At 43.3% G+C, this 13941-nt stretch overlaps 1 protein-coding gene across 1 annotated transcript in view; it reads left to right on the forward strand.

The window, feature by feature from the left end:
* Window positions 1–13941, forward strand: part of DSCAM (DS cell adhesion molecule) — a 632908-nt gene that overhangs the window by 494129 nt on the left and 124838 nt on the right. Inside the window, exons 15-16 of the mRNA XM_073360366.1 lie at window positions 1471–1638; window positions 9721–9791. Of these exons, the coding sequence (XP_073216467.1) occupies window positions 1471–1638; window positions 9721–9791 (239 nt within the window). The remainder of the gene's footprint in view (window positions 1–1470; window positions 1639–9720; window positions 9792–13941) is intronic.

The raw sequence follows: 13941 nt of genomic DNA on the forward strand, positions 1-13941 counted from the left end.
AGCATAGGAATATGTTTTGCCAGCTGTACACCAAATAGAGAGTCTCCCATTTCTGGAGGCTTTTATGAACTTTAAACATTTTGAGGTTTGTTCTTCACAGAAGGATTCCCCATTTCGTATAGTATGGTGGCTTAATTCTTTCTTCTGAAGTATTTGGTATCGACCAGTCTCATATACAGAATACTGGACTAAATGAACAATTGGTTTATTCTGGTATGGCAATCCCCAACTTGCAGCGTTCTGAAGGGTGATGGCTACTGTCATTAATTCAAATGTTAATAGTTTTCCAAGACACATCAGGACAGTTTCAGTTTTTAGTACCATTTAAAAATGTCCATAAAGTGTACAAAGAGTATTCCAAGCAAATGTTATTGAGGCTATGTGCAGAGAAGGCCTTTAGGTGTTCTGGGAGCACCACTGCAAAGCAGCAGTGATGAGCAGTAAATGAATTCAGATGCTGTTGATTAGCACTGCATCAATTGATACCTACATGTTTAGGAGTTTTTAAATTAACATCAGTTGATAGCTAAATGTTTGGGCATTTTTAAATACAAACAGACAGAGGAAGAATGAAATTGTTCTGCGACTGACAAAACTGTTTAGTATGTAAACAATTTGCCCATCTCTAAGGGATGTCACAGAGACAGAGAGAATTACACACTGCCTCAAAAACTGGACATAATATATTGTTTCTTGCTATGCTTTCCTATTTTTAACTGAGACTTTTCTGTCTGGTGAGCTTTTCACGATGCTGCCTGCAGTGACCCTTGCTATACACCACCACTGTATAGCTCCCAGCTAAATCCCATAGGATACTGCAGAGGTTAAAGGAGAAATATGCAATACAGTGAGAAAGAAATGACAGATGACAACACATAAGAGATGTCAAGATGATTTAAAACAGATCAGTCCCGTTGTTTTATTTGGACTGATTTAATGTTACGTTGAGGCTGAGTGGTTACTACTTGCAACCAAATTCTGTCCTTTCTAATACCACGTGTCAAGCAAGTTTAGTGAATAATTTATGCGAAATGTGGATAACCCCAGATTTCCTTAGATATTGATTTAATCTGGATGAAATTCCTCCTTTTACAAGCACATACAAACAACTCATGGGATTAATGACTGCACCAATGTTAAATCTCATTGAATTTGGATCTGCATCATTAACCTGAAAACATCTCAATGGCTTAGTACTCAATACTGAAAGGTGTCAAATAGTCCCAATACCAATTAAACTCATGCTTAATTATCTACATAGTTCATCGAATAAGCTTGCAGGAATGAGCCCTTAAGAATTTAAAATATAAAACATTTTTATCTTTCTAAATGATCCTTTGCATCTCTAAGAATCCTTCTGTCTCCCTTTTCATTCCTGTCAAATATTAATTCCTGTCAATTATTTGAAATAATAAAATGAATGTGAAATTATCTTTAGTTTTTCTCTCCCCTCCCCCATTTATTAAATAGACTCGTGGGATTCTGTTCAGCGAACCAAAGACGTCTCTCCTCAGCTGAACCAGGCCACTATCATTGACCTCCACCCTTCCTCCACCTACAACATCCGCATGTATGCCAAAAACCGCATTGGCAAGAGCGAAGCAAGCAATGAGCTCACTGTCACTACGGATGAAGCAGGTATGCTCTGGCTTTGTAGTGTCTAAATCAGGGGTTCTCAACCTTTTTCTCTCTGTGGCCCCGCTTGACATACTATAAAAACTCCAGGGCCCAGCGGGGGCGATGTGGGACTCTGGGCTCTGGGCTGGTGCGGGGGGCAGGGGAGAGGAGGCCTTGGGCATAAACGTAGTTTGAATTTTATTTGGAAGTGGGCAAGGGCCGGCGGGGCTTGGGCCAACTCCACACAACGTGGTCCAGGGAGAGAGTGCCACCTCCACTCCCTGGCTCACCTCAGCAGGCCATCCAGGGGGGATGCAACCAAAAAATATAACTCAAAGTGGGGACTCAATTCAAGAAGTTTGAAAACCACTAAGGGTGCAGGGAGAGGGGTAGCTAGGGCTGCCCCCAGGACAGCCTCACTCTGAGTAAAGCACTGCAGTTTGGGGGAGCAACACCCCTGTGCCTCCCCAACTCTGCCCTTGGGCTCAGGGCTTCTGCCTGCACGGAGGGCTTCATCCCTGCACTGCTCCCAACTTCAGCCCCAGGGGGGCAGCACCAGGGCTCCTGGCTTCAGCCCCACGCTGCTGCTAGCTTCAGATGGGGACAGGAGTGCCGGGGCTCCACCACTGCTCCCAGCTTCAGTGAGGGGGAGGGGTGGTGCCAGATCTTCCGTCTTCAGCCCTGCAACGCTCCCAGCTTCAGACCCTGGGGCCACTGGGGCTCCCAGATTCTGCCCCATGCCGCTGCTGGCTTCAGCCCTCGGGGTGGCACCAGGGCTCCCAGCTTCAGCCCTACACCGCTCCCAGCTTTAGACCAGGAGGATGCTGGGGCTCCTGGCTTCAGCCCTGCACCGCTCCTGGCTTCAGACCCGAGGGAAGCGGGGCTGCCCGCTTCTGCCCCACGCTGCTGCCAGCTTCAGCTTTGCGCTGCACAGCTGCCAGCTTTTGTGGGGGTTGTGCCAGGGCTCAGTGCACCGGGTTTCAGCCGGGGGACCCCACGGCCCTCCTGAAAGGTCTTGTGGACCCCTAGGGGGTTGCAGCCCCCCGTTTGAGAACTGCTGGCCTAAATCTTATCTGAGCTCAAATTTTCTTCCTTACTAGGAATTTCTGTTTGAAATGCCAGCTATGCTATTAGAACTATTTCTCAGAGGATGCTAAAATATTCCAAGAAAGCACAATTTCAGAAACATCATTGTGCAGGCCTCTCATTAAAACTGTTCAGTGGCATCTAGTGGTCAGAGAAGACATTATGCCCCAAATTTTCAACCCTGGGGACTTGAAGCTATGCATTTAAATCCCTATTTAAGCACCCAAATATGGATTTAGGTGCCTAATGATCTACACGAATAATGTCATTATTGAACTATTCTCCACCCATTTAATGTGCTGACTGCAATTAAAGTTAGTTTGCTGTAATTAATTATATTGTTTCCTTGAATTTAATTTTCATGCAGTCCTCCACTGCAGAGGGCATTGGCCATTGCAGTACTTCCTCTCCAGCCAGGGGGGCAAGGGACTGACTTTTCACAGAGCACTCATACCAGCACCACTGTCTCTTTGTTCTGCCAAGAGGACTCTGCCAACACCTTCCCCTTAATGCCCGGGATAGCCCCTTTTAAGCCTGTAATTGCAGTGTGCAGTGGCTTCTTTGCATTCAAATCTCTATGTGTCTGACTTGCTGAAGTGAAAGAAGTTATCCTTTATTGCTTTCCTTTGCTCTGACACCTCCCTCTTTCCAAAGTCAATGCCATATCGTTTTGTACCTGGAATTATACTTCATAATGTTGAATGTCTGCAAATATCTCCCCTCAAAGATACACACTGCAATTAAATGAATAGAAATCACAGCTGGGATTCCTAAAGGAGCCTAAGGAAGTTCAACATACAAACACCACTGAAATTCCTATATCCCTTAGGTTCCTTTGAAAACTCCAGGCCATATAAGTATCTGCCATTTCTTGTTTGAAAAGCATACCTGCACCATACATATTTTTTTTCTGTGTTAACATGCTAATACCTCCATGCTTGTTTTTTTTTTTTTCCCCTAAAAGATATATGCTTGGAGTTGTTTTCGGGAAGCCCTATGGTCTTGTGTTTTACAGGAGGTCAGCCTATGATCACCATGGTCCCTTCTGGCCTTGGAATCTATGAATCTATGTACAGTTGAGAGGAAAAATAATAATGTAAGTGGTTGGGGGCAGATTGTGGCAGATTAAGTCCCACCACATTCTAAAGCCACATGATAATCTAGGTTCTAGACACTCAGTGGCATGGTTTTCAGCCCACACATGAGAATTTGGCTGTGCAAATCTTATTAATATTAATAGAAGACTAAATCACTGCAGTGAAAATTTACCCCTTGCTGGAATCATCCTTGCCTGCAGTGAGATAAGATTCTCAGTTCTCAAGTGTTTGTGACAAAGAATAAGAGCACAAGGGCTTACTGTGCAAACCGAAGCAAACAGGAGACAACATGAGCTCCATTCATTTTTTCCCCCGATGCTGTTTTTTCAGCATATATATTCTGCCCACAAATAATGTCTGTGTTAGAAAAGGAAGAGAACTCTGCATTATGGGTTTTAATTTTATATGATTCTTCAGTGGTGGGGCAGATGGCAGATTTCTTTACTATATATCAAGGAAAGGATGAGTAATTTGTTTGCTTTTAAACTACATGCTGAATGCAGAAATGTTTTTCCTGTTTGCAAGGTGAAATGTGAAATCTTTAGAGAAACAGGTTACCCATCCCCAGAGCCTGGAGTACCTCCACCTCCCACTCCCCGCTTTCCAAAATCTCCCAAAGAAATTGTCTCTCTCATATACTCACACAAAGTTATTAGTATGTGCTGTTAATAAACTTGGAGTGTTTCTTACTTCGTGACTTTCTTTTCTCTGATAATTAACATGTCAGCATCAGCAACTGACCTCCCATTAAAGACTAACTTCCCCATTAGCAGGCTGAAACCTGGATGTCACATTTTATCCAATGCCTCCTGACCTAGTTTCAGGATGACTGAGCCTTTCACTGCTCTCATTAAGGAGCTGTCCAGTCCGAGTGAAAGGTCAGTTATGTGGAATCGCAGTCAAAAATCATTGATTTATTCAGGGAGCAATCAGAGGAAGGGAAGGTCAGGTCTAGGCAAGGCAACAGCATTTGTTGTCTTGGTTTTGGTTTGATCAGTCACACAGTATGCAGAAGTGCAGTGATTTGTCATTGTTTACTGTTTGCTGCTCTTACATCGGGAGGGTCGAATTAGCACAGGTGCTGAGCTTGAGGGAGACACCTAAGGGAAGAGATCAAAATGAAGGCTTGAAAAAAACAATATTAAAAATTTAAAAATCCTAACCCCTTCACTGCAAAGGTGCAGATTACATATCCTGCACTATTGTGACTCCAGGCTGCCAACATTATTTATTAGAAAGTAAACCAAAAAGGATGCCTTCAGCAGGAGGAGAGTCAAACAATATCCTCTGTCCTTTCACTAATCTAGAGCTGATTTCACGGATATTGGAGCTTTTCCCCCCTATAACCTTTAATAGCTACTGCTTTGGAAAATAGACTGGAAGAGCTCATTTCCATCAGTGTTTGACACGAAAGCAAAGGGCTTATTTTCTTTGTTTCTGTGTATTGTTAAAGTTTAGCAGTGCAAGGTGAGCTATTGGGGTTCTCTTTCTGACTTTGTCAGACTCTGAGAAAGTGACCTTAAGATGCTCATTTATCTTCTCTGTGCCTCAATCTCCTCATGTGTACAATGGGGATAAAACATTTACCTGCCTCCCAGAGATGTTATGAGGCTTAAATCTATCATGTCTGTAAATCCTTTAGAGATGCTTAGATGGAAGACCCTAGAGAAATGTATGACATGCTAGAGCAAGCAAGGCTGCAGGAAAGTTGGCTCCCACATGCAAATAGTTATCAAAGGCTCAGTGGATTTAGCGTATGTGTATAAGGCTATGACTACACTGCAGTTGGGAATGACCCAGGTAGACAGACTTGTGCTAGCATGGCTCAAGTTGGCATGCTAAAATAGCAGTGTGGATATTGTGGTTCTGGCAAAGACATGGGCTAGCTACTCAAGCTCAGAACCAGAGGTGTTGGATGGGCTTCAGAGCCTGAACAGCCACCCGAGCTGCAATGTCCATACTGCAATTTTTAGCATGCTAGCTTGAGCCCCACTTGTGTGAGTCTGTCTACTGGGCTGGGAGATTCGCTCCCAGCTGCAGGGCAGACATACTGCAATTAAAAATACACAGCTGGCCTCTGTGGGGCTGCTTAATTGTGGTGTAGACCTCACAGGGTCCTGGAGCCTAGGCTTCAGCCTAAGTCCGGATGTCTACACTGCAATGAAACAGCCCCATTGCCTGAGCCCTGCAAGCCCAAGTCAGCTGGCACAGCCAGCCACGGGTTTTTAATTGCACTGTAGACATACCTTAAGGCAGTGGTGGGCAACCTGCGGCCCACAGGCCACACGCGACCTGTCAGGGTAATCCACTGGTGGGCTACGAGACAGTCTGTTTACATTGACTGTCCTCAGGCGTGGCTGCCCACAGCTCCCAGTGGCCGCGGTTCACCGTTTCTGGCCAATGGGAGCTGCGGGAAGTGGTGGCCAGCACATCCCTGCGGCCCGCACCGCTTCCCACAGCTCCCATTGGCCGGGAACGGTGAACCGCAGCCACGGGGAGCTGCGGGTGGCCGTACCTGCAGACAGTCAGTGTAAGCAAACTGTCTCGCAGCCCGCCAGCGAATTACCCTGATGGGCTATGTGCAGCCCACAGGCCATAGGTTGTCCACCCCTGCCCTAAGAGGTTAACATAATCTTGCACATTTTGGATGGAGTTTTGCGAAAAATCACCTATGGGTCCCAAATAAATTCCTGGAAACCATACTGGAAATTCACCTCATTGCCTTCAGGGTAGTAGTTAGATCATGCATCCGATGAAGTGAGCTGTAGCTCACGAAAGCTCATGCTCAAATAAATTGGTTAGTCTCTAAGGTGCCACAAGTACTCCTTTTCTTTTTTGCGAATACAGACTAACACGGCTGTTACTCTGAAACTGATGAAGTGAGCTGTAGCTCACGAAAGCTCATGCTCAAATAAATTGGTTAGTCTCTAAGGTGCCACAAGTACTCCTTTTCTTTTTTGCGAATACAGACTAACACGGCTGTTACTCTGAAACTCTTCATAATTATGTAAGTTGTGGTGAAAGTGTACAGTGAAATTGGCAGACACTAATTTCACTCCACTGCAACCTCTGTCATAGAATCATAGAATATCAGAGTTGGAAGGGACCTCAGGAGGTCATCTAGTCCAACCCCCTGCTCAAAGCAGGACCAGTCCCCAGTGTTTGCCCCAGATCCCGAAATGGCCCCCTCAAGGATTGAACTCACAACCCTGGGTTTAGCAGGCCAATGCTCAAACCACTGAGCTATCCCTTCCGCCGCCCCCCCCCCCAGCCTTCATACCACACACTTTGTCACAGTACACTCCCGTCTCTCCTCTCTATGCCTTCTGTCACCATCCTCTCCCCTAGCCCAATGCTCTGACACACACACTCTGCTATACCCTCTATCACACCTTGCTCCTTCCCACCATATCCTCTGTCATGGCTTCTCCATCACAAACTCACCCACAGTCTGCCTCCACCATTCACCTTCCTCCACTCTCTCTGTCATAGTCCCCTCACCTCTAACTCGACTATACCATCTGCTGCATCCCACAGTCCATACCTCCATCTTTCATGACCATTAGCATCATAGAACCATAGGCTGAGAAGGGACCACAAGGGTCATCTAATCTAACCCCCTGCCAAGACACAGGACCCTTCTCCCTCTACTTGCCCTCACACTTATCTCACCCCCCCCCAACCTCAAGTTCCCCACTCACTCAATATACAACCATTCACTCTGTCATGGACTCATCACATTTTTTATCACAACCCATTCAACTGCAACTATCTCCTTCACAGTCTCCCAGGCAAGGTCCTGAGTCTGCTCTCACTTACACTGATGTAAATCAGGAGAACTAGTATGAAACCAGTGGGAGATCAGAACTGGGTCCATGATGTGTTATCCCAAGCATAGCAAAGCAATCCAGAATCTTTACAAAAATAAGCACAATCGCGAATATTTGCTGCAGTGTTTCTCTCTGATTTCTTTCCTACCTGCATGAGCTTCCTGTGGTGAGTCTGAATTCTTCAGACCAAATGAGCAAAGGTTTAGCCTATATAAATATGTCACAGTAATAACCTCTACATCAGAGACAGAGAATATGTTTCTGCACATGGAGGAATGAAATAAACTGTGGGCATAAAGGGGATTTATGGTTGCCATTTTGTGACACCAGTGAAAAGCCAGGATTTTATCAGCTCATTTTATGGGCCAAATGTTTTGTACATATCTATTACAGAATAATATATCTGGAGTGATGACATTTGTGTCTGTAAACTGGTGGTCAGAGTCTAGAGTTGACTTAAAGAACTAGCAGAGACCCCATTCTTCCTGTTGTACTCACTCTGTTTTCATCACTGGGTGTTTCTGCATAGGAAACTTAGGGTACACCTACACTGCAGCTGAAACCTGCGGCTGTCCCATGCCAGCTGACTTAGACTCATGGGGCTCAGGCTTAGGGACTGTTTAATTGCTGTGTAAGCATTCAGGCTCAGTCTGGAGCCTGGGCTCTAGCATTCTGCATGGTGGGAGGGTCCTAGAGCTCAGGCTCCAGCCCAACCCAAACATCTACATCACAGTTAAACAGTCCCTTAGCCTGAGCCCCACGAGCTTGAGTTAGTTGGCAAGGTCCAGCGACAAGTGTCTGATTGCAGGGTGGACATGCCCTCAAACTAAGGACCCACATGATCTGTAGGCAATGGTTCCACTTCACCATGCGTGAAATTCACCCCTCTGCGCAGGGCCAACAAAATCCCACAAAATAGGACTTGTACATGACTTCAATGGAGCATAAGCCATGTGTTAGGTCTCTGTATAGGCGTGAATTTCACCTGGGTAAGCCAAATGGACTTCTTTCACTTCAGCTGTCATTTGCCCCTCAGTCTGCTTTCATTGCAATGTCCATTTCCTCCTGCTCTCCCTCTCACAACCTAGTCTCACCCCCTTCGCTCCCTTGCTTCCTTTGTCATATTATTAAATTTGTGATTTCATACTTTTTATTCACGCCAACTTATATATATAGAAATCTTTTGCTCAAGCTCTGAGATATCTCCATCTCTTCCTTCACATCCTTCCATTAAAAGGGCTTGTTTTTGTTAACTTTCTTTTACAAATCCCCACTGCAACACTAACTGCCTCCAATCAGCGATCGTTGCGTTGTAACTGCCTAACATAGATAGAAGTTTCTCAGGACCAGAACTTTGTCTTCCCACTTGTTTGTGAAACACCACACATACCTTTGGCAGTATATAAATAATAAGAGAGACTCCCCCTGACTGAGCCAGCAGAAACTGTCCCGTGCTCATTTCATCAGGCAGGATATTCTTTATATGGCTTCCACATTGATATATTTAGATGCAGAAAAACTCTTTGTGCATTTTTTACTTCATAAAATAATAATTTTGTACTGAACATGCTCAGTCTTTAGTTAACAGAATGCGTTTAATCAGAAGCTACATGTTGAAATGATCAAAGCTGGTTGAAGAGTTGCTGTGTTCCCTAATTCTGAGTGGGTACTGCTGTCTTTTCAGTGCCGGCGCATTCACAGCAGCTTAAAGCACATTCAGGAAATCAGTAGAGAAGACTTCAAAGGGAAAGAAAAGCATCGTGAGCATGTCACTAAACAAGGCTTTTGAAGGAAAGTCACCTGCGACTCATTCCTGTTTTATTTGCAAACTTGCTAAATCTTGAAGTACACGACATTTCATTGTCACAAATACCACACAACCAGCTAGTGGAGACGCCTTAGCCTTTTGGTTTTGTTTGAGTAAAGCGATACCTTCAGTGCTTCATATGCTGTTAAATGGTTTCATACCAACCCGAAGCCTCCATTCTATGCCACAGTGTTGGCATCAACACTGTATATTTTGTTTATTTCTGCCACCTTATAAGAACCTGCCTTATGATGGATGTGTCTCTCTCTTTCTCTCTCACCAGCTCCTGATGGCCCACCTCAGGAAGTTCAGCTTGAGCCTGTATCTTCACAAAGCATTCGGGTCACTTGGAAAGTAAGTCACCATAGCAGGAAACACAGACTCTAGCAGTATTTATGCCTGTTCAGAGAGCTGTTGTTAGGGTGAATATTATAATAACTGTGGATCAGAAGTATTTTATTTTGAATAAAATTCACAGGTCATTTTGCCCACAGATCTTACATGCTTTGCCAATAAGACTGTCCTTTTATTCCAGGAAAGAACATTCCAGAGGAAAATCATTTCTGCAGGCCTGTGTTTCTATTGAGTAGAGTTACATTTGCTATTTGTGCTCTAAGTGTCCTTATTCTAAGTTTGCAAGCAAGACCTTGTGCTGACTGAGGACTCACTGAGGACTAGTATGATTATAGCACTCACTGAGGACTATAGTGCTCACTGAGGACTAGTATGATTATAGGGCATAATCCGCAAAAGCCTTTGGAGTCAAAGGGAGTCTTTCCATTGATTTTGGCCCAGCACCTTTCCAAAGGAATGCCTGCACAGATAGAGGCAAGGAGACCCTTTTTGGTGCTATGTCTCAATTTGATCAAAAGTAGAGTCCATGAGTTCATACATGGTTTAGTCAAAATTATCTATTTTTCCAATGAAATTTTTAAAAATCTCCATTATAATTGCTGTACTCTAATGCTTGTGACTTGGTTTGTTTTTATTCAGTGTCCTGATAACTGAAAAGTTTTACATATGTTGTTTGACAGTGAAACCAATAGGTTTATAAATACGTTAAACCAAACTGTACATCCTGATGGATAGAATAAAGATGTGTAGTCACTATGTATAATCTTAATAAGAGTGGCAATTTCCATACCATATTCAGAAATATGTAGGTTAAACTGTTACAATAAGGTTACAGCATAATGGCCATTAACTTGGAGTCATCGTGGATAATTCTCTGAAGACATCCACGCAGTGTGCAGCAGCAGTCAAAAAAGCAAACGGGATGTTAGGAATCATTAAAAAAGGGATAGAGAATAAGATGGAGAATATCTTATTGCCCTTATATAAATCCATGGTACGCCCACATCTTGAATACTGTGTGCAGATGTGGTCACCTCATCTCAAAAAAGATATACTGGCATTAGAAAAGGTTCAGAAAAGGGCAACTAAAATGATTAGGGGTTTGGAACGGGTCCCGTATGAGGAGAGATTAAAGAGGCTAGGACTTTTCAGCTTGGAAAAGAAGAGACTAAGGGAGGATATGATAGAGGTATATAAAATCATGAGTGGTGTGGAGAAAGTGAATAAAGAAAAGTTATTTACTTGTTCCCATAATATAAGAACTAGAGGCCACCAAATGAAATTAATGGGTAGCAGGTTTAAAACAAATAAAGGAAGTCCTTCTTCACTCAGCGCACAGTCAACCTGTGGAACTCCTTGCCTGAGGAGTTTGTGAAGGCTAGGACTATAACTGGGTTTAAAAGAGAACTGGATAAATTCATGGAGGTTAAGTCCATTAATGGCTATTAGCCAGGATGGGTAAGAAATGGTGTCTCTAGCCTCTGTTTGTCAGAGGGTGGAGATGGATGGCAGGAGAGAGGTCACTTGATGGTTACCTGTTAGGTTCACTCCCTCTGGGGCACCTGGCATTGGCCACTGTCGGTAGACCGGATACTGGGCTGGATGGACCTTTGGTCTGACCCTGTATGGCCATTCTTATGTTCTTAACTTGTGTAAAAATTCTATATGGTTACTGTAACTTAGTGGTAATGTGAACTTTGCCATGTGACACAGAACTTTTGGAGTGTCTTGGTAATAATTGTAGAATGCTGACAATTTATCATACCAGCACAATCTCATTTCAGACAGTTCATGATGGAACAAGATTATCCTGCAGACAGACTATATCTAATGAATTGTATAGCTAATGCAGACAAACCTCACATGCTAGGGATTCTTGAGTAGGTTAGTAGTAGTTTAAAATAGATACATTGAAAATGCTGTCTCCAGAGGCTGTCCACTGAAGTACAAATACAGGTTTCCCTATCATCAGTCCTAAATTTATTCTTCCCCACGCCACAAACGTGAGGGTGGCATGAAAATACAAATAATAGTAAAGGTGTGTTGCACAAAACTCAGTGTTTCCTCAGTGGTCTAAGTTTCTGGGGATGATTCTCCTTTGCTGCTGATGTTTGCATTGTTCTTTGTAGTGCATGAGTCATCTGCAAAGCATTGCATTTACTATATAAATCTAATAGCAAAATATAATTATTCAGATTGGGAGGTTTCAGAGGAGCAGCCGTGTTAGTCTGTATTCTCAAAAAGAAAAGGAGTACGTGTGGCATCTTAGAGACTAACACATTTATTTGAGCCAGTTTGTTAGTCTCTAAGGTGCCACACGTACTCCTTTTCTTTTTTCAGATTGGGAGGGGAGATCATAAAATTATAAAATGTAGCAAATTGCATCCTATTTAAAATTCTTGCAATGTGTAAGGAAGTGATTTTGCCCTGACTTGTCCAATCAGGCAAAAATTGTTTGCTACTCCTTTTTCAGTTGTCAGATATACAGTGATAATGTTTGCATCACCTTCATGTCGTTGAGTTATACTTTTTGTTTCTGTGGTTTCCACAGGTAGCAATGGTATGTGGCTACAAAGAATAGCATCATATAGCAGACAAAATGAAGCTCCATAACATACCAGTAGAGAAAGCTGAAGAGGGTACATGAAGTGCCGTACTTTAATATATTTTACCATTAGCAGGAGAGCACATAGTCATCTTCTAAAATAATGTACACTGTACAGTATACTGACTCTGGCCTTATATGAAGAAATGCTTAAAAGCTGATTTTGGAGGAGATTTCCAAAAGCACAAATGGGAGTTAGGCACCATTGACTTTCTGTGGGCATTATGCACCTCACTGCCATGGGTGTCTTTTGAAAATCTCCTCTTTAGCATTATGGACACACATCTACGCAGATATTTACAGCTGAAATGAAACTTCCTGGCCTAAATTTTCAAAAATTGCCTCCATCATCATAGGTACAATTTTGCACGCTTAATTAAAGGTGGGCACAATTAGCTGTGCCTGCAGTTGTACCCATTTAGACATTTAGCTACCTAGTCTGTGTGTGCTGTCAGGAAAGTAAATGCATCTAAAGGAGTCCCACTGGAGTTGTGTTTTTCTTGGTCCCTTTCTTGTGCAGAGGACATTCAGAATCATGGCCAAGACTGATTTGCTCTGTGAAACTACAAAACTTTTCAAGTGAAGGCATTGTACACTTTATAATAAAATGAACATGTAAGAGCACATTACACTGAAAGAACAAATGGCAGACGCTATAATGTAGCAGTAAGATAATTGATTATAACTCATGTACAAATAAATAATAGTATTACTAATAATAGTGCCAGAGTTAAAGTTGCTACACACTCAACCTACCTGACATAAACCACAAAAGCAAGGAAATGGACGTTTAAGCCAATCTAACACTACCAGTGCAGACCCTCTATTCTTCTATCCCTAAACACAAACCTGAACTCTACTGCAGCTATCATACACCACAGACCATGAACCACAACCTTCACTCTTCTGCTCTCGAGAGGCACCATAAGAGGCATGATGTTCACTTAATTAAAATGATTTTCAGTTCAGTATGCGGTAAGAAGTAATACATTTTGGTTACAGCTGCACCAGTCTCCCTTGCTCTCAGTTCCCCAGGTGTCTGGCAGGAAACTGGTCACTTTGATTCAGTGGTATTTAGAGTGGCACTAGAATATAAAGTGTCCACAGATGATCTGTTGGCTCATCTAAACAGTGCTAGGTTTCACCATGGTGTTTAAAACAAGATGACTTCTTTCTTTCTTTCTTTCTTTCTTTCTTTCTTTCTTTCTTTCTTTCTTTCTTTCTTTCTTTGACCTAGGATATCACTCACTGGTTAAGCTCAGGCTACTGTTCTGCCAGTAGCCCTCCTGTGCCCTTCCCTTAGGACTACTGTTCACCTATCATGATCCTTACTGGGAGAATTCTTTTCTGACAGGGAGACTCGGGGCCTTAATCTCTATGGCCCCATTTAGGGGTGGAATGAGCACTTTGCTATACAAGTGACATGTAGGCAACTCTTGGATACAAACAGGCTGCATCCTTATTGCTTTGCATAAGATAAGATAAGAACAGCCACACTGGATCAGACCAATGATCCATCTAGCCCAGGATTCTGTCTTCTGACAG

This window comes from Lepidochelys kempii, chromosome 1 (genome assembly GCF_965140265.1).
Source record: "Lepidochelys kempii isolate rLepKem1 chromosome 1, rLepKem1.hap2, whole genome shotgun sequence".
Taxonomy (NCBI): domain Eukaryota; kingdom Metazoa; phylum Chordata; order Testudines; family Cheloniidae; genus Lepidochelys; species Lepidochelys kempii.